Genomic DNA, 25,145 nt, shown 5'->3' with positions numbered 1-25,145 from the left:
AAATATTGATAGGTATTGATCATTTTGTATCAAAAAATGTAAACACATAAACCATATGTAATACACATTTTACAATACGAGTACATACGTTACGGCAACTGATCAATTGAAAATAATCGCAGCTAGACTACAAATACTTTTGTTGTTATATATTAACATAATGAACGTGAGTTTGCTTAATTTGAAAAATTGTTTCGGTAATGAACGAAATATAGATAATACACCATTCGTATGTAGAACCTCGAGTAGTACGAATGTGATACCAACTATCAACTATGGCGGTGTATCGCAATTTTATGGAAATATTAAAAATTCACAAAAGGCAGTGGCCACAAATATATTGCATTCTTATAGGTAAGTGAGAATAATATTTGTTTATGCTTAGTCATATTTTACAATTGTTTATCGTAAAAAACTTGTCTGAAACAACGTTTAGAAAATAATTATGTATCAGTTTTATCAAGGTAATAAAAATGTGCACAACCGCTATTTATAATATTTGGTTCAGATATGCTGAAATATTTTACATACATTGAGATACGAGACATTTGTATTATGGTTTTAAATCAATTACAATATTTCTAAAGCTATAAAGTGAAAACGTCGGTGAGCGGACGCTACTTTTAATCACAATTACAATAATTGCTATAGGTAAAATAGTTTTAATTTTTATATCTTAATTGCTTTACATAATTTAATGATTATTGCCGTTGTATTTATGCACCAAACATAAACATATATTTTGGAAATATCATGGACGCAGAATATATAACTAATAAATAACTATTGTACTATTATACTCAGTGCCATGGGTATTTTAATTATTACACTAGATAATATCGGGCTAGATTATACGAGTACTGGACTTCATAAATACAAATAAAATAACAATTTATTTAAACACGAGACTTATCAATCATTCAGTTGAGTTTGATATGACAACAATTAGGTAAATTTAATTCAATAATAGCACAGCAAGCAATGAATTACCTTAATTTTGTACAAACTAAAATACATATATACTTATAAACATTAGTAGAGAAGTAGCATACATTCAACAACATCAACAACACTAATTCTAGCTAATATAAAATACTTTTTCGAAAAATATCAATTTTAAAAAACTTTAATCAAGTTTCAACACGCTATAATATTTATCTATTATAATAACCATCAACAGTGAACGTTCTAAATGAATTTTCTAATCATTGTCACGTGATTTAATACTTTAAGTTGAAAGGACCACGCCAGAAATTGTTGAAAAAAATTAACAAAATGATTTTAGATGAACGTCGACTAAAATCTAACAGAAATGGTAGACATTTCAGAAGGTGCTATTATAAACAATTGGTTCCAAAGAAGACAAAGAGTGTTTCATCTATTGGAAAGTTGATGGCATCAGTTGTTTGTTACTCATGGAATAATTTTCATTAATTATAAAGTAAAAACCATTAAAGGCTAATATTAAGCGAACAAGCGTTTTTGTGATAAAATTAAAACAAAACTGCTGCATTTGGCGAAAATGAAAGAATTGTTAAATCACGACAATGCGCTGGTTTACACATCCGTTGTTGCAGTTGCCAAAATCGATAAATTAAAGTTCAAATTGTTTTCTCATGCACTCTATTCGCCAGATTTAGCCCCGTCAGAAAATATTTTATTTTTAAATTTGAAAAAACTCGGTGGTAAAGGAATTGTCAACAAAAAGGAGGTGCAGGTGAAGTTTATCACTATAAATAACGTATAGAAGCTATTGAAGCATTGTATTGAAAGTCGTTGGAATCAATCAAATAAAGATTTTATTATTTTTTTTTTTTTTTTTTGTTACGTCAGAGAAACTGCCCTCGTATCTAAAAAATATTAACATTACTTATAATTGAAGTCCAGAAAAAAATGTCGTATTGTTATGAATCCTTACTAAAAATGATTTACGACGTTTCTTAATATAATTCTTAAGTTTTACTTTGATTTTATTTTTATTAAGATTACAATTATGTAAGTCCTGTCAAAGGTAATGTATAATTTACAGTTTATTTAACTTGTGTATACAATATAGTGATATATCTAAATATTTAAAAGTTTCATATATTCGAATGCTCTCTTTTTGAATTGTATTCCGAGTTTTAGAAATGGACATGATTTTTTTTTCGACATCAAAATTGTTATGGGACAAATGCTTTGCGAATAATGATGAATATAAACGGCTAGTTTCTGTTTCAATAATGCATTACACAGTAAAATGCAGTGTAGTTATGTGCAAAACTTGGAATAATATGCGGTACACATACACCATTGTATAAAATATGTACAATTTCATTATTTTCATGATGGAATAAAAGAAGTATTTCTTTCATAATGTTCTTTATTACTGATACCGCTTCTAAAACTTCACATTGGATTCATACTCTAACGTAAAGTATTTCATTAAATCGAACAATACAATATATTACAAACTAAAAATCTTACAAACGCGATGTAACACTAAATGAAATATTATATTTCAGCATGTTTTTCGGGTATAGTTTACGGACTGGCTTTCGCCTGGACATCACCTTCAATCCCCAAGATAACTCAGGATAAAGAAAATTATGACATCACCGAAAAGGAAGCCGCATATTTCACGATCATCCCGTATTTAGCAATGGCTGTCAGTGTCCTGCCGTTTTCTTATTTAAACGACATAATTGGTAGGAAACTGACGATCATGCTCATGGTTATACCATGTATAGTGCATTGGATCATCATAATTTTTGCAAGATCAGTGTACTTGTTTTATCTTGCAAGACTTTTCATTGGAGTTACCGAGTTTTTGTTCATTTCTTTACCCATGTACGTTGGTGAAATTTCATCCCCAACTATTAGGGGTACGTGGGGTAATGCATTATGTTTCTCCATTAACTTCGGAATATTGTTGATTAATATTATAGGAAGCTATTGCTCAATACAACAAACAGGTTACATTTGTCTCATGTTTTGTTTAATATTGGTTATGTTATTGCCACTGATACCAGATACTCCTTACTATTACATCATAAAAAGAGATGAATCTAAAGCAAAGAAAACACTCAAGTGGCTTTATCAAGAGGATAATGTCGAAGACACCTTCCAATCAATAAAATCCGACGTAGAAAAACGAATATCAGATACTGGCACATGGTCAGATCTTTTCAAAATCAAAAGTAACCGCGATGCTCTCATTTCGTGTATATTTGTTCAACTCGCTATACCTTTCAGTGGATTCACTGCCTTCGTTGGATACAGTCAACAGATCTTCAACAAAACTGGAGGAGAAATATCAGCTGAAACATCATCCATAATCATTCAAGCAATAATATCTGTAGTGTGTATTTTTACAGGATTCACAGCAGACAAAATTGGCAGGAAACGGTCGTTTAAATACTCGGCCTTCTCGTGCACGATTCTGCTGCTTATAGAAGGATTATACTTTTGGTGTGAACAATATAGTCCAAATATCACGAAAAACTGCCACTGGATTCCATTGTGTGTGATGATAATGTTTTACATAATTCATACAATTGGAATTGGCACAGTTAGCATTTTGATGTTGGAAGAATTGTTTTCGGCAAATGTAAAAACGAAAGGATTGTGTCTTTGCACATTTGTTTTTGGAGTCGGTGGTGCTTTAAATAACGAATTATTTAACGAATTACAATTTTACTTTGGAATGTATGCTTCGTTTATGTTTTTTGCATGTACTTGCGCGGTCTTGTTTATTTTGTCATTTCGTCTGATTCCTGAAACCTCAGGAAAAACTTTACAGGAAATTCAACAATCGTTTAAAATTGAACAAACAAATAACAAATAAAATTATTTATTTTAATAATTTGTCACAAACCATTAGGGTTCATTTTCGAATTTGTTCCATGTTGCCTCAAACATATTATTAAAAAATTATATTTATAAATATCATTTTCAACAGATACCAATCGGAGATTGGTAACATAACATAACAATTTTTGCCAACGTTATACAAACAAATTTATACCACGACGAAAAAGTGTTGATTCTTGGAAGTGAAGAAAAAATCAGTCACAATTTTGACCTTCTTTTCAGACAAACTGTTTTACCATAAAAAAAAATGAATAATGAAAATATTAATAATAATTATATAGAAAAATATGGTGTTGTGTTGTCATGGAGAAGCAGAATACTTAGTCTATTATCAAATAAAACCCATATTTTAGTAAGTTTCCATGAACTTGGCCAACCTGCGAACAGTAGGTAGTTGCATTGATGTTGTCCAACTTTTTGATGAAATTCGTTGCTTAAAACCTCTTTCCAATGGTTCAGTCATCACAGTTTCAGACATGGATGAATCAGAAATTTGCATGAATTAATATATTCATGGGTACAAGTTTCAAAGCATTCAGCACTATTAAAACGACGAAACCAGAATCGTACAACTTCTTCACCTAAAGAATCTTAGACAAATTCAGATCATATAGTAAATTTTTCACTAAATAAAACACAACAATTTTAACACAAAAAATATTTAAAATACAATTTAGAAAAAAATTAATTAAAAAATAAAAATAAAAACTTTCCGTTACTTAATACAATATATTAAATGTATTTTTTTTTTCCAAGAATTTGTTCAATATTTATTTGGTTAATTACAATAATAATAACTTTGTTATCCATATTGTGTGTATCTGTATCTGTTGTTCCATGGTCGAAACTGTAAGATTTTTAAATAAACATACAAATAATAGCATGTAAATGTCAATTTTTATTGTAACACAGTGGCTAAATAAATTGTAAAAATTGGGAAATATTTGACAATTGTGAGATTTGTTTATGTTAATTTATTATTTATAACTTATTAGATATTACAATATTTCAACATACATAGTATTTATGATAATATTTTATAAATATTTTCCACTGACAACCAAGGATGTCAAAGAAGTGCACAATAGTATTAGACTTTTAATTAATTTTAATGATGGACGAAACATATAACGTTGAAATATTTATTGTTTTCCAATAAAATAAATTTATTTTTATAATTTAGAAATTTTGATATAATTATGTGTATTTAAATTAAAATTATTCTAAAAAGTTCACAATGTTAAAAATTGGTAATAAAATGAAATCAGATAATCAAGTTCACTAATTGAGATCAGTCATGTGCCGCTGGAAAGTTCCCTTTAAATATTTGCCAAGTGGGAATATTCCTAAGGTATTCTCGAATTTGAAATTTTAATTTGTATATTTCCAAAGTTATATATATATATATATATATATATATATATATATATATATATATATATATTTCAATAAAAGATATTTTAAGAGGCTTTTTATTTTTGTATTGATAATAAACATGTAACATACATATAGTTTTACATTTCCATATTCGTTTGTATAATTATTCTTTTTAAATTAAGAACATTTTTAATTAGAATAATTGTCTTCTATAAACTTAATTAACTTTAAACTCATTTCAACTTATTAAATTTAATAAAATGATTACTATAGTGGTAAAAAAGCTAAATCAAGAACGGTTGAAAACTATCATTCAATATTTAATAAAATCAAAATCAAAAAATTTTAAATTTAATCATTTTCATCCAAGTCATTATTAATATTTGAATAAGGCAAGTTTTTAAACTATAGATGTATTATTTATGAAATAAAACACTGGCTTTAACCCATATGAATTTTTCTAGTGTTAATAATTTAATGAAACTTGGCAACATAGGCTACTCAATGGTAATATGAATGAAATTCACATCTGATTAGTTATAGGTTATGAACCTATAGGTTATGTTCCTCCGCATTTATATTAATAACAATTGAGTTACAAAAATGTTTAAAAATATACCTAAACCCGTAATCATTGGTTGCGGCATGGTAGCTACATTTGGTACTGCTTGTCTTGTAAAGTAAAATTTTATAAGTATATATGTATGCTGTTATTAAGTTGAATAATATTCCAGGGAACTCATGGGTGAACCCCGTTACAGACCAGACGTACTGGCCGATGGAAAGGTTATAATTGTCACGGGGGCGAATACCGGCATTGGCAAGGAAACGGTCAGAGAGTTGGCTAAACGAAATGCTAAAGTTTATATGGCCTGTCGAGATTTAAAAAGATGTGAAGATGTATGAGAATAACACTGAAATATTTAATCTTATAATAATTTAGACATAGTTTTTTAGGCACGCAAAGAAATTGTATTGGAAACTAAAAACAAATATGTATACTGTAGAAAATGTGATTTAGCATCATTTGAGTCAATAAGGGAATTTGTAAACACCTTTAAAAAGGAGCAAGATCGATTGGATGTTTTGATCAACAATGCAGGTGTTATGAGAACCCCAAATTCTAAAACTAAGGAGGGCATAGAAATGCAACTTGGTGTAAATCATATGGGGCACTTTCTTTTAACCAACTTATTACTGGATATGCTCAAAGTATTAAATTATTATTTAACTGTAATAATATAATTAATTGAACATATATTTTTTAGAAATCAACTCCAAGTAGAATAATTAACATTTCAAGTATAGCACACAAGAAAGGTGTAATTAATAAAGAAGATTTGAACAGTGATAAAAGTTATGATCCTGCAAAGGCTTATGCTCAAAGCAAACTAGCTAATGTTCTATTTACAAGAGAGCTAGCAAAAAGATTAGAAAATTCTGGTACATTTAAACATTGTAACAAAAGAAATTATTTATGCTAATACAATTATTTTCTAGGAGTAACTGTTAATGCAGTTCACCCAGGGATTGTGGACACAGAAATAGTTAGACATATGAGTTTTTTTAACAGTTGGATGGCAAAAATTTTTATTAAACCTTTTGTATGGCCTTTTGTAAAGGGTCCAAATCAGGCAGCACAAACTCCTGTTTATCTTGCCATCAGTCCAGATGTTGAAAAGATAACAGGCAAATATTTTGTGTAAGTTGATAAATAATGTATGCAAATAGAATCAGCTTTATAATTGATAATTTTTAGAAAATATGAACAAGAGGAAGTTTCTACAGCAGGTCAAGATGATAATACTGCTAAATGGTTGTGGGCAGTTAGTGAAAAATGGACCAGGCTAGTATTGTAAAAATTGTTTAATATTGTTATTATTGCTATTAATAAAAATATACATAATTGTCTTGAAAATAATTTATTATTGATAGAAAAATTTTTAACAGTCCATAACTAAAAGTATCACATTTATTACATTATTCTGGTACCTACTATAAATTAGCTAAGCCCATATTCATTTCCCTTTTAAGGAAATTCCCTATTTCTTCAAGAACCATTGCCTTAACTTTGTCCTGTCCAGCTAACAACATCACAATGGTTACAGCATCTTCAGCAGTAATTGAATTTATAATATTTCCTACAGCATTTGCCAAACGATTTTTTTGTTCTGCATTTAAATCTTCCCTGATGATACTAACTACAGACCTAACATTTCCTCTGGAATATAGAGCTGCTGAAGCAGCTCCTGCAGAGCCACCTTAAATATAATATGAATTATTACAATGTATGTAAATATAATTTTAATAAAAAAATTACCCACAAAAATTCCAAATGGACCACCTAGTAAACCACCAATAAAGGCAAATATGCCTGTCATTAAAGATGCTTTACCACATCCAATTATAGTTGCTTCAAGATCTTCTTGTTCAGACAATATCTCGACAACTTCCAAAATAAGGTCTTTGGAACGTACCAGACCTGAATATAGATAAATAAAGGGACGTTTCTTAATTAATTTAGAACAATATTAAATTTTATATAAAATTACCTCTTTCTTCCTGCGGTGAGTTCATATTTCAAATATAGAACGGTAAACTAACCCGAACACGACCTTAACTACAAGTGGCAATTAGTTGCAATATAAAAATAAATTATTGTTTGAAGTTGCTTAGTTACGTTTGTTGTACAATAAACGTAACCTAGCAAGACGTAAAATTTCATAAAAACAAAAACATGTCGCTTCTACATCTTATGATAGAACTTGAAACTATTGATGTATTTTACCGTTATCTATTTTACGTTTTAGTTTGAACTAGTCCATGTGAGGTCACTACTTGTGTTGCATTAACAAATAAACTCATGTTCAAAGGTTAGGGACATTACTTTAATTTTAGGAATTAAAATGAGTCTCCACTAGGGTGGATTTGAATTTGTAGTGGGATTTGTTTCAATATAACCTATAAAAGGTGTTAAATAAAAAATACCTTATATACAGGGAGAAAACAAGTCTAGAAAATTTAACAAAATTTAGAACACGTTTGTACTACACAGTACACTGAATACTCCCACGTCTTTATATGAAAAATTATTAAACATATAATAAACATAAAATATACTTTTGTGATTATGAATTTTTAAAATATTCCAGTAGCGTTTAAATATTACAATTTAAATTCAGTAATTTTTTCTTCATGTACGTAAATATTATTATTAATATAATAATATATTTTGTACTATCCAGTAGCAATATTCTATTTTTATTTACGCATAATTAACAACGTACAATTCAAATGATCAGTGCTTTTGTTACGTAAATTTAGTCTGCAAGATAGATTTTTCAAATCACAAAAATCCCTTTTATACTAAACATCTTCTCTGCCCTTTTAAAATAAAAGACATAGTCAACAAAATAATTTATTAATTACTGTAATTCCCGTTACCCAATCAAATTTACCGTATCAGTAAATCCGCGGATTTTTTTCCGTATTTGTTAAAGTATTGAAATTAGGAATCTCTGACGAAGTTAAATTACTTTTAAGAAAGAGATTAAATGGTATACTGGGTCCCCGTATTCTTAATTAGTCTTTCAATATTATATATAATTAGGTCATGAATTTAGTCATTATTTGCTTAAATTTGTCCATAGGAGAGTTGTAAAGCAATTATATTATATTGGAATCTGGGATCAATTAGATCAAAATCGCAAGTAGACTGTTAATGTTACACAAAGTATTATTTCTCGCTTGTGTACTCGATTTTATCAAACTGGTCCTACTTCAGAGAGATCAAGGAGTGATAAACGATCAGACTAGAAGAAGGCATGCAGAAGAGGTGTCATCGAGTTTCATGATTAAATAATAAAAATTACTCATTTATCTTAAATTTATGGAAATTTTACTCTATAACTTGTACTCTTTTAATTTTTCGTGGGAACTTCTTACTTCTAAATACTAAATTGTAAAACAAAAGTCCAATCCCTCACTTTTGAAAATGAATTTACTTGAATACTTCCATAACACTAACAAAGATTAAATGTATATTGTTACCACTGCATCCATCATTTTCCAGGGTAAATGGCAAACCCGATCGACATAAATATTTCGTTAGAAAAGTGAATAAATCATTCATCCAACGGTACCTAATTCGTTTTAACCGGAAGTAAAATAACTGTATTACATTAGAATATCAGAATAAAGCATCTTTTCGGTACTACCCCATGTGCAGTTGGAAACACATGGTCCCAGAGCCAGGTCAACATGGATTTTGAATTCCTGGAAAAACGATGTTGCGAGATTGCAATTTAAAGAAATATTCCAGTTCGAAACCAGAAAATTTAAATTTCATTTTTGACCATTTTCAAAAATTTCGTCATTTAAGTAATTTTTTTCAACAACAACTAATTTCAGTATCAAAAATTTTATATTTTTGACTGTAATTTGTATTTCAAGCCACTGGTAGACCACTTTCACATAAAAATGAAAATATGATATTTCTAAATATTTCATCCAATTGATATGTGTAAAGAGCAGCGATTTGATGTTTGAGTTTTCTATCAATCTGATAGAGATAGACAGATAGTTAGTCCACTATCATTTGTTCGTCCTAGAAGTTTTGGTAATTACCTTCTATTTCAATCATGTGTTGTAAATTTTCTGAGAAAAAAACCGAATCACCGAAGAGAAAAGGAATTGTCTTATTTAAACACTGAAACTAAAATTGTATACTTCAATATTGCAATGAATGAATTTGCCTTCAGGAGACTACAGAACACTGGGGTTGACTAGTTTTTAGTGTCGAGTCTAAAATTAATTTATAAAAAAATGGTTCTGCTTATGTTAAACATCCTTCAGGGACAAAACTACATAAAAAGTTTGTTATACCCACAGCGAAACATCGTGACTGTTCAATATTACTAAGGAGATGTTTCAATTCTTCTGGCGTAGGTCGCCTTGGATTGATTTATGCATAGAGATATGTTAAACAACAATTTGCTTCCATATATTAAAGAAGTGATATTGTTATTAAATGTGTTTCAACATGAAAATGATCTCTAACACAAATTCAAAATTGTAATGGATTGGTTAAAAGACCAAATTATCGATGTTTTGTGTTGCGCTTCCCAATTTCTAGACATCAAACCTATACAAAACATAGGCGAACACGTTTATAACCAAATTCGATATAAATATTTTACAAATTTAAATCACGGCAATTTATGAAGCTTGAAGATGTATAGATTTGTTGTATATTAAGAAAAAGGTCGAGTCCATGCCGCGGAGAGACCCCAAAATTATAAAACAAAAAGGTTATTACACAAAATTTTAATGTTAAATTAAAAAACACAGTCTTAATCACTAAATATCTCTTTCAAAATTAAAGTTGTTGTATTTATGTCCTGTTTAATTCAAAAAAATATATGAAACATTTTATAGAATAAGAATATAGTGGTTTTTATACAACTGTATAAAATAACAATAGTTAATTAATAGTATTTTAACAGTTCATATTAAGTAAAAGAGTTGTGGCTAAAATATTTAACATTTTAAAGAGTTGCTATAATATTGACCATCACCTTTCTAATCTAAATCGAAAAAGATAAATTTAGTATTTGTAGACGAATGGGCCAAATTAATAATAATAATAATAATTATAACCATAAATAATATTATTGTGTTCGGCTCATCCGATTTACCATAAACAATTATAAAAATAAAAAAAATTTTCAAAAATTGATTGAAAAAAAAAAATGAAATTTGTAAACCGGTGTAATAAGTGTTTGTGAATTAATAATAAAGTAACAGAACTAAAGTACATATTGATATTTTCAATCACATTTTTTTGACAATAAAAAGCTTCTGCATGACTTAACACCGTGTTTGTGAAAACACAAACTTTCTATGACAATTATTGTATTATTTAAATAATTAAAGATATGCGGCGACTGTAATCTGAAAAAACCATTATGATGAAAGTTATGTACATTTAATACTACGATTACTAATTCACTTACATAAACCTAAAGCATAAAATAATTTGATTCATTTATTAAAAATAAAATAATTAATATAATTCTCTAATTTTTACACATTTTGAAAGAAAGAGAAGAAAACTAACTACCTAATTACCATAATTTAATTAGTTTCTTTATGTTAAAATGTATAAATACCAATCAAAAAGAAATCATTTAAAAGTCGAAAATTATGGGCATACCAGGTATTTGTAATGTGGACCCCAAGCCCACAACATGAGCCAAAGATGGTCTGTAAATTGTAAATATTAATATGCCGCGTGTGTTTTATGATCACATGACCAACCATAGACTATACGGCTAACTAATTATTGATTGAATATTAGAATTGAACTCTCCTTTAAATGTCCCAATCAGCTGTCCCCATATATTGCACACATGAAATTCACAATTGTAAAAGTAAATAGAACCAGTTTGTGGAATGTAGGACGCATTTATCCGCTAGTGGGAAGAACATGAATTGCGATGCAGTTTCAGCTATTTTCCGCCAGAGGTCCAAACGGCCAAATTCCAAACGGCCATATAAAAAAAAATCGTAGAAATCAACAACCTCGAATGACGTGTGTGCGTATGTCCCAGTGGAATATGCGCCCTAAAACCGGATGAGCGTGGTGTTTGTGTTTACGCTTTATCTATTTGTGTTAACCTAAATCGTTGCGATGAATCCTAACAGACGTAGAAAAAAGCGTCCCAATTACGGGATTAGGACTGTTGAAGTGATGCGGGGCCCTAATGGATTCGGATTTACGATTTCTGGACAACAACCCTGTATACTTTCGTGCATCGTAAACAATTCGCCAGCGGATCAGGCCGGACTTCGGGCAGGGGACTTTCTCATCTCTGTAAATGGTGTGTCTGTGTCTAAAATGGCTCACGACGCTGTTGTCAACCTAATTGGAAATTGTGTTGGTCCCATTAAAATGACAATAGCCGAAAACTATTATTCCGATAGCAGTGACGAAGAATTGGACTGCGGACGCTTAGTGAATAGCAGAAAGCCCAAATACATGCACAAACCTCGAGCACACAGATTATACAAATCTGAAACTAGAAAGGCAGCGGAATCAAACAATGTGAGTAAAATAAGGGAGTGTTTACCCAAGGAAGCCAGTTCTAATGTCTATGAGGAAAGCACATCCAATGACAATATAAATGTATCCAATCCATTGCCTATGGAAGATGAAGCTGGCCCAATTGAGTATAAAGCTCTGGTAGGATATTTGGGCACAATAGAAATGCCCAAACAATTACTTCCAAACTCTAGACTGCAGACAGTGTGCAGTTGTATACGTAAACTTAGGCAAGAAAAAAGAACGCCCACAGCAGTGTTAATGACAATTTTACCAACTTGTTTAACTTTAAAGAATGCTTCAAATCATATTCTAGCCATTTATCCTACAAATAGAGTTGTGTATGTTGGCTCTGCAACAGACAAGGAATCGCGTTATTTTGGTTTGGTGACAAGTGCTGTTTGTGATACAAGGAACAATGACAATCTGCAAAACAGATATGGTGAAGTCAACCTGTGGCAGCATGATGAGAAGAAAGTTAACAACATGGACAATGAAATAGAAGTTTCAAATAGTTGTCACGTCTTTGTAACAGACCCTAAAATTGTTGATCACAGTGTTCATGTGAAAAAGGCTGAAAATTTTAACATACACTGCACCACTGATCTAATTACTGGTTATTGTCTTGAGTTTCCAAGAAATGCTTTGTACATTGTCAGCCTGGTACAGAATATGTACAAGTTACAAAATAATGATTACATAAGAAACTCTAATAAACCTGAAGACTTGAATTTGGGCCCCCTTGTAGCGAACTCACCACAACCAAGTGCGAGCAGCAACTCTGACTCTGGCATTGGTTTTAGAGATGACTGTGGCAACATAAGTGATCGAATTTTGGTTGTGGAGTTTCCAATGCACAGAGCTTTACCAGTAATGAATAACAACAATCGTCCGGTAGGAATTGACGCTTCCAACATGGTCTTGGAAGATTTAGATTTACCTTTAAACAATGGTCCCTGCCAGAATTATGAACTAAACAACATAAGGTGCCATAATAATCTTGTATTAGAACATCCAAATAATTTATCCAAGGCTGGTACAAGTAATGGAAAAAACAACGATTTAAAACAGTTAAATAACATAAATAATATCCGTGCATGTGAAGGAGTGAACACTGGTATAAATATTAAGAACTTCATAGAGAAGTCAGACAGTTTCATCAAAACTGATTATTTAGTGAAACAAAACAATGATGATGACTTGCAATACAACACAGACATAAACAGGTTGACTTGCAGAGCAATGCCTGACCCTGATATTAAAAAAGCCAGATGTATGTCTCCTATAAGCATTGTCAGCTCTGATGACAATACCCGAACTGCTGATGTTGACACAGGTGTTATTTACAATGAACGCTCAGTTGATGTTGATAACAGTCCTAGCAAAAAATCTTACGAAAGTGTGTCATTACATTCAGAGCTGGATTTTAAGAGTTCCATTGACAACATTTCTATGCACAGCTCAAAAAGTTTGGAGTTTAGTAATTTAATAAACGTTTTCAAAGCCCCAACAGCAAAATTTTTTGAGAAGGCCAAAAGACAGTTGAAAATGAGCAGTGTTGATGGTTTGGATAAGTACAATGAAAATATAAATTACAAACTCAGTCCCAAAGTGTATGGTATGTCAAAACCTAATTATAGTTGTGAAGAACTAAATAATTTGGACTCTGTGGAAAAGTATAGTTATGGAAGTTTGCAAGAACTGTGTAGCTGGAATGGACAGGAGAATGCTAGGAGGAATATTGCACAAAGCGAACCAGACGTCAGAATCATGCAAACTGGAAACGTTCTGGTAAGATTTATAAATATTTTAATATTGCTTTGGTATTTTTGAGTGTGATTTAGTAGAAGTAATAGTTAACACAGTATATTAACATTAACCGTGTTATATTTGTAGATTATTTATGCATTATTTCATGCTATTAACTCTGAAAAGTTATGACTTCAATAATTTTCTCTTACGAAGTTAGTAGTACTAAATTATTGAACTTTTGAATTTGGTGTAATCTGGGTTGCATAATTTTCGACTTACAATTAAGAGAAGAAACTGAATTTATTAAACTATATTTTTTATATTATGTATATGGAATGTATTCTTGATAATTCGACACCTATGGGACCGGACAAGCGCCGGATTATCAAAATTTTTGAATTATCAAGAGCAGGCAAAAGAAATAATATATATACATACTTATATAATCTATTTTATATAATTATGTAAATATTATTTATATGGACATTTGTATGTACATAGACATAAAACTTAATAAAACGTGCTATACCATAGTACCGGAATACTGAACTTGTCGAATTAAACAACCTCGGGATTACCACAATTGTACTCTCAAAGTCCACACACCAATGAGTAGGATAATAAATAAATTTTGATCCTTGGAATAGCAATTTAGGAGAGTTTTATATCTCTTTATTTTCTTATTTTCTTCTATGAATTGTTGCTTCTTTTATGTATGTATATATACAGTATGTTCCCAGTAGATGATGTATTTGAGTTACTACTTTTTTACAAATATTTGAGAATATTTATTCTTCTGTTTCAAAGTTCATATTAAATATATACAATATTATATTATAATAAATATTAAACAGAAATATATAAAAATCTATGTAACTGGTAAATTGTCATTGACAAATGGTACCATTACATCTCCCATGATGTCTCTATGAAACAGTCCATTTTATATATAATTTTCTGTTCAATACTATGCCAAGAAAAAGAACCCCAAACCATAATATTTTATCCACCATATTTTAAAGTTTTTCTATTGTATATAGGCTTCAAAATTTTATTTAGAAGACTGGAAACGTATTGTTTATCATCTGATTTTATTTTATTTGTAACTCTTGGTCAGGATTTTGAAAATTAATTAATATATTTTTGTGCAAACTTTAATCTTGTTCGAATATTCTTTTTTGATACCAATGGTTTACTGAAATACATCCTTGTAAGTTTTGCTCATTCAGTTAATTGTTCTGCTAGATACACTGATATTGTGTGACTTAATTTATTCATTTCTTATTTGCCTAGAAGACAAGAAAGGATTTTGTTTACTGATTCTCCCAATTTGTCTATACACAAAAGGAGTTGTTTTCTTGCTATGACGTCTTCTTATTATTTTTTAAATGAGTGTGTTGTTTTATAACTATTAATAACATTGTAAATAATGGGAGTACCTTAAGCTTTTAAAGAATGTCAGCAATATGTAGACCTTGATGTTCCATCTTAATTATTATTTCCGTCATCCCTAGTCATAAAAGAATATAAATCTAACCAAGATTAAATTCAAAAGAAAAACATATTTGAAAGTGTTATTTCTTTAGTCAAATGATTCTAATATGTGTGTTTAGACTAATATTTCCGACATTTTTAAGATAGATGAATAAACTGAACAAAAAAAAACGTAAAGAATATTGAAATATATTTTTTATACTGGGTGGACAAAATTTAAATTAAATCATTTTATGAAATATCTAAAAAAATGTTTGGTGTGTGTTGTACTTTTATGTTATTTCTCTGGTCACCACTGTACCTCCTACAATAAGGATATCTTCATATTTAAAGATTAATCTTTCTCAAATGAGTTGCTGAAGAAATGCTATAGATAATATTTACTGTTTGATAAAAGAAATAGTTAATTACACTTTCTAATCCCCTCTAAATATCAATTTTCTTTGATATCTCTGATATCACCGGAAATATAAATGATGATATATTTTATACCATTCCTATATAGAATTAAAAGAAATTGCCTTAATGGTTTTAAGGTATATGGAATGTCAGTGTCGAAAAAATATATATAATTCCAGACTAATTGTGAGTAATTAATACTCAAACAAAACAAATATGTATCTCTGAAAATCGTTTAATTAAATTGAAATACAATATTTGTACCGTTGAAAAGTCCGACCGTGTGATAAACTACATTCTCTATACTATTTCAGAAGAGATTTAAAACTGGTACTTGCACCTATCTTGATATGAACTGCCCGTTGCAACAATGTAAGCGTAAGGAATTAAGTTATTAATTGGTGATAAATCAGACACGCAATTAACGCCCAAGAAGTTTATGTAAATTTAATTATTCCGTTCGTGTGATAAGCGACCATCAATCAACGTTGTCAACACAGTTACATATGTGAAATGGATTTTATAAATCAATGAAGGATCGGTCTTAAATAATTTCTTGGTAATGTTTAATTTATCATCTGGGAACGTTTACATTGTACTTGCGAAACTAGCAATATTTTAGCGTTTCACATTAAATGTGAACAAATATTTGTCCGTAATTGCGGGCAAAATTCTCGGAACGACCGGATGTGGTCAAATTTATCTACTGAAATGTTCCTTCTTTCATTTACATAGATTTTCTTGTTTTCAAGAACCTTATCGAAAATGAAACAGTGCAATAAAAACATAATTGCATCCACACGAACAGATATTTTGGTCCGCTTAAAATACGATTACATTGTAAATCAATATTGAAACAGTGCACATGCACGAGATAAAATTTTAATTTTAACTTAACATGTTCGTGCAATTTACACGTGACGGAAAATTTTGTGAAATTCATCCTTTTTCAAACAGTTTTACATTGTGGAAACTCACCGGGTTATGAAACAGTATGGAACGCGTATCTATGACGAAATGGTGATGCGAGGTCCGAGGTAGAAAATGATACTCCTAGAGCATTGTAGGAATGTGCACTTTTCTCATGCCAATATCGCCTTATGGTTGATAACATACGTGCCAGCCATTATTTCGCCTCGGTACAGTTATTACGGGACGTGTTTTTCACCCGGCTTGACACGACCCATAATACGCACACAATGTTGAGAAAATCAGCTTCCGTGTTCCACAGATGGGTTTTTTTACATTATGTGGAAATATGGGGAGACGTGCCGTATCTCACGTTGATCAAGGTTACTTTATATCTAGTTTTTGACATTGTTTTCATATTTTGGTTCTTCGAAAATTCAGATGGACCATTTGGAATCGGACCATTCCCGGAACTTTTTTATTTGTAACTCAAGTTTAATGAATAAAATAACTAAAAAGATAGAAATTATCACTGTCTACTTTTCATTATCACTCGATAGAAATTTATTATGACACATTATTAGTAAAAAATAATACAAGGATCTTATTATGAAAAAAATCCTCATTGCATTGCGTTTCCTTCAAATTGGTTATATATTAAATTTTATTAAAAATATTACATATAAATAAGTCTGTGGTAGAAACCAGTTGAACTAATCCCTCTCCTAACGAGTTGCCACAGTTGTTCCCACCATTGTTTAGTTTTATTGCTGTTGCCAACAAAACGAAATAGTTTAATTTTTTCTGTAAAACTGTATTTACCTCTTAATTTTACACATTTAAAGATACAGTATAACTTCAGTAGTTCTGGCACATGCTAATTCAAATCCTCCAGTAATCTTTAATAATCTATCTAATAACAGATTTTACCCCAGTTATTCGGGTGAGAAAATAATATATATTAAAACTAGTATCTACAAGATAAAATGTTGGACATAATTATGGCCCAAAATTAGGAAGCCGGAAGATACAAATGATGAACGTATTCCACTCTGAGAACTTCAAAAGAATTTAGTTCAATAATCGAAGATTTAAAAAAAAAAAAACATAAAATCGGACTTGAATTGCTTCAAGGGATTTAGAAAAAAGAGTTGGTCATTGATTTAAGTGAGGAGTTAGATAGAATTAGAGAGTAACATTGAAAATGTAGAAGAATCTTAAGAATCAGAGGATAATGTACGTATAAACAAAGTCAAACATGCAGATGCTGTCAATTCGTACTCATTGTGTGGTGTAGTGAATAGTCTCCCCATGGAAAACTTATTGTTTCTGAGAAGTTTCAAAGTCAGCATCTATTATAGCTGACCAGAGAAGTAACACTAATTACTATCTTAAAGTTCATTAGAAAACTAACACCTATAATTAAAAGCAATCAAAATATTTTATATTTTGTTTAAAATAATTACACTATATTCTTCCTCGCATTATTCATTTTGTACCTAATTTCTACTTGAATTAAACTTTAAACAAAATAAATGCAAAATGTGGCTGGTCACAGAAAAGCACACTTTTGAAAAATATTAAATAATTTATACATAACATTAAACACAATTGTTAATATTTTGTTTATACCCTTTGTTAGTTATAACCAACCACCTGTAAACGGCGAGGCAGAGATTCAATAAAATATCGGCAATGGTCGTTTGAAATTGAATTTCACAAGTCTCCGATTGATAACCACAATTTATTTAAATTTGATGCTTTTTGGTGTTTTAATCAAGATTACATGTCGTTCCACAAGTTTTCAATTGTATTTAGATCCGGACCATACGCTGGCCAATCAAAAATCTCAATATTTTTATCTTTTAATCAACTTTGAATAATTTCTAATGCATGCGTACCATTATTATGCATAAAAATGTAATTGGTATAATATTATTGGCAAATAGTTCCATTACATCTCCCATGATGTCTCTATCTAAGAAACGATCTATATTACTAATATTTTTTGTAATGATTCTATAACAAGGAAAGGAACTCCAAATCAAAATTTTTCCTCTATTGTGTTTCATTCTTCTTGTTCTGTTACTTGAATTCATCACTTCAAAGTAAACTTCGACAAAATTCTGGAGGTTGTTCTACCAGACACATTTATATTGTTTTAATTCATTTTTTATTTACTTCGAGGACAAGAAAGGATATCGTTGACTGATTTTTCCAATTTGTCTTTCAATAAAAGTAGTCGTTTTTTTGTTATAACATTTCGTTATTGTATTTTCAATTGAGTGTGTTGTTTCATATTTTTTAATAAGCATTGTAAACCACTTTTCGGAAATATAAGTTTTTAGCGATATCTGCAATATTTAGACCTTCAAGTTTCATGTTAATATTATCGTCTTCTCTAGAGAGGAATATTTATTTCTTCACAATAAAAATTAATTTATTTATTAAAACAATATAAATGTTAAATACATGCACAAAACGTGCTATTTCGCCAATTAAACAGAAAGAAAATAAAAGTACAGAAAATTGAAAATATTTGCCCAGACTACCGATCTTAACACTATGTTTTAACTAGCTGCAAGCAGATTGTGAAAACTTAGGTCAGTCTTATGAGTATGCACTATTTTTTGAAAATAAATTTGATATATGTCAATTTTAAGGATGTTGAATTTAATGATAGAATTATTTTTTATATAAAATTGATCATTTTTTTACTTGACTTCTTGACTACAACAAATGTTTTAGTAACCATGTATCGTTGAAGATAAATTTTGTGGCAACTATACATATAGTTTTTTCGTCTATATTTTGAGCTATTTTATTTATTCGAATTATAAATAAAAATACAGATGTGTCTCCATCTTAAATGCCTAGCTCTGTGTGTAAATTGTAATAAAACGGGGTGGTGTAACTTGACACACATTACTAATTATTACATTTTTGTTATATCACACTTTTAAAATTATACGAGGATTTTTTGACCCTGAATAATTCATCATCCGCAAGTGTGACAATCCAACATTGGATTTTCAAACCTTGACTTTATTTTCTATCGATTTTGTCATGGATACTGAATAATGTGAGTACCACGTTTTTACAAATTGTTTTAAAATAATAAACTGATCTGAAATGCACTGAATAATATTTTTTCGGTCATTTGAAAGAATCAAAGAATATTGAATGTGTTACATAGAAAATAAATGTTTCACCAAGTGGATTGTATAGTACTATAACAGAATTTTTTAAAATCAAGAAATAATTCAATATTATAAGAGAGATAAATAAAATATAAGTAAAATAAAGTATCAACTATAAACTCTTCTCAAACATCTGTTGATTCATTCAGCAAAATGTTTTCATTATTATTTCCTTCCAGGAATAATGTGTAGTTAGTAGAAACGGTTATTGTTTGTATTCATTACAGTTTGTAACCGCTATTGTCATGCAAATATACCACTGAAATATTTTAAAAACTCGTTACAGCTTGGTGATAAAATGTAATCGAATTTGGCGAACTATGTTAGTTTAGAGATTATGTTTTAGGACCAACAATAACATTTTCACAGGTACAATACATGATAAGTCATATGTAAATAAGGTCAACAAAATGAATCATCGTACCTTTTATATACTCAAATAAAAATACACTACTACAACTACTTGGTAATGATTTTCGAGCAATTTTGCCCACTAATTGTCGTACACTCTAAACGAATTCGACGATCTCATCCTAAATACTTGACAATATTTGATTTCCAAAGCGATACCGTAATTATCGCTCATTAATTTTCACATTTTCCGACGATGGGAATAACATATCGTAACGTTCCCGTCAGCTTATTCCCATTTGGAGGCGATTCCCAACCCCGTCTTCCCCCCTATCGACCATTATTCGTCGGCCGTGACAGTACCACGGCAACAATCCGATCCAGGTCTCATTCGCTGTCGGTCCGCGGTACGACGGCGAAGAGAAACCACCATACGCGCGTTATCCGCGCAATTTCATCCGAGTGCCGTGCACAGTGATTTCAGTTCAGTTTTTAAGTTGTGATATTTCGTTATTTCGAAGGTGTTTTGAATTCTTTAATACGGTGTGATTTATGCGTGCTTCAGTACTCTTCATCAAGACCAGCAGTCATGGAAACGTGTCTGTAAGTTTTGTTTATCGCTTTTTTCTCGGCGAAGGTCGCATTGGGTAATTGGCGGTGAATGGAGTAATGATTTGGTAATTGACGCGGGGCGTGACATTTTAACGACATACAGTTTCCTTCTACTAACATACCAATAAACACACGTAAAATTACCTATTTCATGTGTGACATTTATGAATGTTACATAAGATTTATTTATGAAAAATTTGAATTTACAATGTACGGTATAAATAACGATCGAAATTTAGTTCAAAAACTTACATCCGAACACCAAAATTTCCATTAAAATTCTCACAGTACAAATATTATCTAATTAAATAAATATATCTACCAAGATAAACAATAAGTCAGTTTGTAAATACTCCCAAGGAAATAACAAATGCGTCCAGGCCAGCTCATTTGGTCCGACCATTATTTATTATTTCGAACCCCGCACGTTAACGACATCGAAAATCTGTTTAAATCGTCAGCGGAAATTTCATCTTGGTCTCACGTTAATTGAGTCGTTTATTAAACGGTCAATTACTGGCGGTATTCTAAAACCGATTTTATTTTTTTAATCGTACTCGAAAATCGGAGCTGATCGAAGGTGGGATACTGTCTTTAATTAAGCCTAAACTCGTGTTCATTTACAAATTGGAGTCGGTATGGAATTCTTGTTATTTTAATTGAAATCTGTAATTAGCGTATTAGTGCGTGCCTTTTCTGTTTGTTAATTTTCATAAAGAGAAAACGTTATTTCGTTAAGTTTCGAAATATTCAGTCGGTAACCGGTATTGTAAATTTTAGCGTCAATGTCGATTGATAGTAACAAAATTTATTCGGTATCCGCAAAAGTGGTTGGTCAATGGGATGACATCAATAGTCACATGGAAACTGCGGTTTATTTTAACGCTTAAATCATACTTGTGGAGAAAAGTATTCAAATTATATAGAAATACAATTTATGTATTTTAATATTGTATGTATATGTTCATGTGAAATACAATTTTACAAATATTTTAGTTTATTACCGTTTTATTTTATTGTATAAACTGTCCTTTCATAGTTAAATACATACTGTATTTAATTAATTCGATCCAACTTGCCTTATTCAAAGGTAAATAAATAATAACGAGGCATTATTATTATTATTATTTCGAAATAGTTTTGTTTATTCCTGTTTTATTATACATCCTGTCCTATAACTAATTGATTATTGTTAGATACTAACCAATATAATTATTTTATTTAATCGAAATTGCCTTATTCACTTATTCATTTATTATCAATAATAATGAGATTCAACTGATTAATTTCTGAGCAAAACTTGGTGAAAGGCGTTTTTTTACGTTAAGAAATTAAATTTTTATCGGTATTCCATTGTAGATTAAAAAATACAGTCAAAAATTATTTGTTTTTTAAATCATATTAATGAAAAATAGGTATAATTACTAAATTTCCCTCCAAGTGACCGTTTTCAAGATTTATGTGTTTAAAATATTCAATTTGACATTGTTTAAAAGGGTAATATCTTCATTAATTCGGTTGTCTAATAAAAAAAAAATGCTAGAGACCATTAATTTACTGACCAACAGTGTCATTCAGGCTAGACAGAATGACAAGCATAGACGTTGTCGTTCAGGCTTCTCAGGATGACAAGCCAGTGACTATCGTTAAGGTTTGTCAGAAAATTAATGGTTATCTAGTAATTTTTTTATACGTTGAATTATTGAAATTATTACAAGAATGTTCTATTTTTAAAATACCATATCGAATATTTTAAACGTAACATTGTAAAAAATAATGGTTTAAAAGTTGGGTGTGTTAATTTTATCTATAACAAAATACTGATTAACGATTTATTTCTTAATTTGAAACAAATTTGTTCAGTAAATTTTGCTTAAAAGTAAATTAGTTACCGGAAAAAAGTAATTTATATTTTAACGGTATTTTAATTAGAATTAAACCGTTTATTACTTGGAAAATGACAAAAATTAATAATAGTCATAGTCATAACTGGACTGGATGGACATAACATAACATCCCATTTAACATTTTGAGGTTTCCTTTCAGTTCCTAATGTAATATGTGGCCTGGCGTTGTCATGAAGATGTATTCAATCCATTGTCCAGACCAGTCAATAAAATAATTTTGTTATCCTCATTTAATTTACGTGGAATTCGTTTATCCAACTTCTTCATGCAAGAAGTCTCTTTCTAATGATTAATCGCAGTTTAATAACTGACTTATTTACAAACTTGTTGCACGAAGATTTTGCATGAGAGTTTACTCAATTTCTTCGCTGGTACAGATTTCATGACGATCTTTACGTTCTTCACATTCAAAGCATTTATTGCCATTTAAACCGTCGAACACATTATACATTAAACATAGAAAAAACAATATTTTATTTTTACGCATAAATAACATACAATTCGAATGATCGGTTCTTTTGTCATGTGTGGTAAATTTAGTCCGTAAGATAGATTTTTCAAATCACAAAAACCTTTTTGTACCACATATCGTCAATATGAAAATAAAAGACATGCCCGGCAAAATAATTTATTAATTACAGTAATTCCCGTTAGCCAACCAAATTTGTCGTACCAAGTAAATCCTTGGTTTTTTGTACCGTATTTGTTAATGTGTTGAAATTAGGAATTGGACGGTGTAAACTGGAAATACACATTTATTTAATTAAAAAACCACCAGGTCTATGACATTTCTTTTTATTAATTAATTATTAAATGTTTTCGTGTTATTACTAGTTGACGCCATATTATAATAAGAAATAGAAGCAGTAAAAACTTTTTCACAACTGAATACACCAGACACACACACAGTCAAATAGTTTTTGAAACTGAAAAATTGACGAAGTTCAAGAACTTCGTTCGTGTCGGTAATTGGAGTTATCACATTGGCTAGAGGCACGCCTCAGCTTCCTACCTTTGAAACAATAGTCAGACCTTAAAGGACATGTGCAAATGTTGAAACCACATAGAAATATTGAAGTTTTACTTATGAAACTACCTTTGGAGAACTTGCTCACAAAATATTCAGTGAAATTTAATGCAAAATATTGTTATTTCTTGTTTAATTGTCATTTTTACAAGATATTATCCTTCTACCTTCGTTTAAATATTAAACATAACATAAAAAATCAGTTTTTAATATTAACATTATTTCAATAAAATCATTTTCATAGGTGAAACACAGCCTCGCCTGATTCTGAGAGAGAAAAGCAGACTTTTGAACTCGTAAAGCAAATTTTGACACATTTAACAAAAAATATGTTTTAAATACAATGTGAGAATGAACTATTACCAATTAATTATGGGGCACTCTGTAATATTTGTGACTAGTAACTGACAAGGAGAGTTCTTTAATTAACAGAATTTTTTAAGCTAATTTTAAAACAAGTAAAACGCAAATATTGATTATTACAAACCTTGAAATCGCAGGTAAAAATGAAACAGTATAAACATTTGTATTGATAAGAACTTTATTTAACATTTTAACTTAAAACTTTTAATAAATTTTATTATAAAATTAGTACAAATAACGTCCAACATGTGTACGAAATGCGGTATATTCTATTAACCTTGTCTTAAGGGGGTCACAGTTCATGTCGCACGAACATTTTCGCACATTAAGGTGATCGTTGTTGTGATACGCCGACCCGAATATCTCATTGGGCGGGTTCAACGGCCCCTTCACGCACTCTAGACAATAGATATTATGGGAGCGAGCGCAATTTGTCGGGCGCGAATTAATTAAGAACGATTAACTTGGAGACTTTCTCTCGTTTATTTACGAAATAAAATTCACAGCGAAACAGCCGCAACTCGGTCGGGTTGTGTGTCTTTATGGTTCATTTTTTTTTTGTTCATATTTACGGAGCAAATGTTGCCCAAAACGTCCGTAACGGCGGCCTAGTCCCCCGTATCAAAGAACAAAGCAGCACTTGGAACGGCGATTTCGATGCAACAGCACTCTAATTGGGAAACTTTTGCTTTCGAGGTTGGTGAACTCTCTATAGCCAACGCGGCCTATGTATTTCAAACAGAATTGTCGGTTCACGGGGCTCTCGTTCTTTAGCCTTGTTGTAATTGGCGTTTTTTGTC

At 30.2% G+C, this 25,145-nt stretch overlaps 4 protein-coding genes across 7 annotated transcripts in view; 3 read left to right on the top strand and 1 right to left on the bottom strand.

Annotated features, from left to right (window-relative positions):
* Window positions 1-251: 251 nt before the first annotated feature.
* Window positions 252-4,529, top strand: LOC109609192 (facilitated trehalose transporter Tret1-like). 2 transcript variants are annotated; one of them, XM_049970538.1, is made up of 3 exons: window positions 252-354; window positions 2,505-2,873; window positions 2,928-4,529. In XM_049970538.1, the coding sequence occupies exons 1-3, from the start codon at window positions 276-278 to the stop codon at window positions 3,824-3,826; spliced, it is 1,347 nt and encodes a 448-aa protein (XP_049826495.1). In that variant the 5' UTR covers window positions 252-275; the 3' UTR covers window positions 3,827-4,529. The 2 variants fall into 2 exon arrangements, with proteins under 2 accessions (XP_049826495.1, XP_049826494.1); XM_049970537.1 differs by having other exon boundaries at window positions 2,505-4,529.
* Window positions 4,530-5,751: 1,222 nt separating this feature from the next.
* On the top strand, window positions 5,752-7,144 carry LOC109609205 (retinol dehydrogenase 13). Its single transcript, XM_020025837.2, has 6 exons — window positions 5,752-5,909; window positions 5,964-6,129; window positions 6,187-6,441; window positions 6,498-6,672; window positions 6,730-6,931; window positions 6,989-7,144. Exons 1-6 carry the CDS (start codon window positions 5,833-5,835, stop codon window positions 7,086-7,088), a joined length of 975 nt encoding a protein of 324 aa, XP_019881396.2. The 5' UTR covers window positions 5,752-5,832; the 3' UTR covers window positions 7,089-7,144.
* LOC109609206 (protein C19orf12 homolog) lies at window positions 7,136-8,086 on the bottom strand. Its single transcript, XM_049964511.1, has 3 exons — window positions 7,782-8,086; window positions 7,550-7,711; window positions 7,136-7,490 (listed from the first exon to the last, which is right to left on the bottom strand). Exons 1-3 carry the CDS (start codon window positions 7,804-7,806, stop codon window positions 7,225-7,227), a joined length of 453 nt encoding a protein of 150 aa, XP_049820468.1. The 5' UTR covers window positions 7,807-8,086; the 3' UTR covers window positions 7,136-7,224.
* Window positions 8,087-11,808: 3,722 nt separating this feature from the next.
* The window catches only part of LOC109609232 (regulator of G-protein signaling loco), a 35,644-nt gene continuing 22,307 nt past the window's right edge, over window positions 11,809-25,145 (top strand). The window contains exon 1 of one of the 3 annotated variants that reach the window (XM_049969972.1): window positions 11,809-14,122. In XM_049969972.1, the coding sequence (XP_049825929.1) occupies window positions 11,921-14,122 (2,202 nt within the window). In that variant the 5' untranslated portion in view covers window positions 11,809-11,920. Of the gene's footprint in view, window positions 14,123-20,873; window positions 21,040-25,145 lie in introns of those variants that run through there. The other 2 variants (XM_020025866.2, XM_049969983.1) reach the window with 2 other exon arrangements.

This window comes from Aethina tumida, chromosome 1, assembly GCF_024364675.1.
Source record: "Aethina tumida isolate Nest 87 chromosome 1, icAetTumi1.1, whole genome shotgun sequence".
Classification (NCBI taxonomy): domain Eukaryota; kingdom Metazoa; phylum Arthropoda; class Insecta; order Coleoptera; family Nitidulidae; genus Aethina; species Aethina tumida.
This window is presented reverse-complemented; position numbering and strand designations above follow the sequence as displayed.

Bases quoted from the DNA above. Each gene is read 5' to 3' on its own strand.
- LOC109609192 (XM_049970537.1), top strand. From the start codon at position 276: ATGGCGGTGTATCGCAATTTTATGGAAATATTAAAAATTCACAAAAGG. The intron at 355-2,504 runs GTAAGTGAGAAT...ATTATATTTCAG, and splicing joins AATATATTGCATTCTTATAG to CATGTTTTTCGGGTATAGTT.
- LOC109609205 (XM_020025837.2), top strand. From the start codon at position 5,833: ATGTTTAAAAATATACCTAAACCCGTAATCATTGGTTGCGGCATGGTA. The intron at 6,130-6,186 runs GTATGAGAATAA...ATAGTTTTTTAG, and splicing joins ATTTAAAAAGATGTGAAGAT to GCACGCAAAGAAATTGTATT. The intron at 6,442-6,497 runs GTATTAAATTAT...TATATTTTTTAG, and splicing joins TATTACTGGATATGCTCAAA to AAATCAACTCCAAGTAGAAT.
- LOC109609206 (XM_049964511.1), bottom strand. From the start codon at position 7,806: ATGAACTCACCGCAGGAAGAAAGAG. The intron at 7,712-7,781 runs GTAATTTTATAT...ATCTATATTCAG, and splicing joins CTCACCGCAGGAAGAAAGAG to GTCTGGTACGTTCCAAAGAC. The intron at 7,491-7,549 runs GTAATTTTTTTA...ATTATATTTAAG, and splicing joins TCCATTTGGAATTTTTGTGG to GTGGCTCTGCAGGAGCTGCT.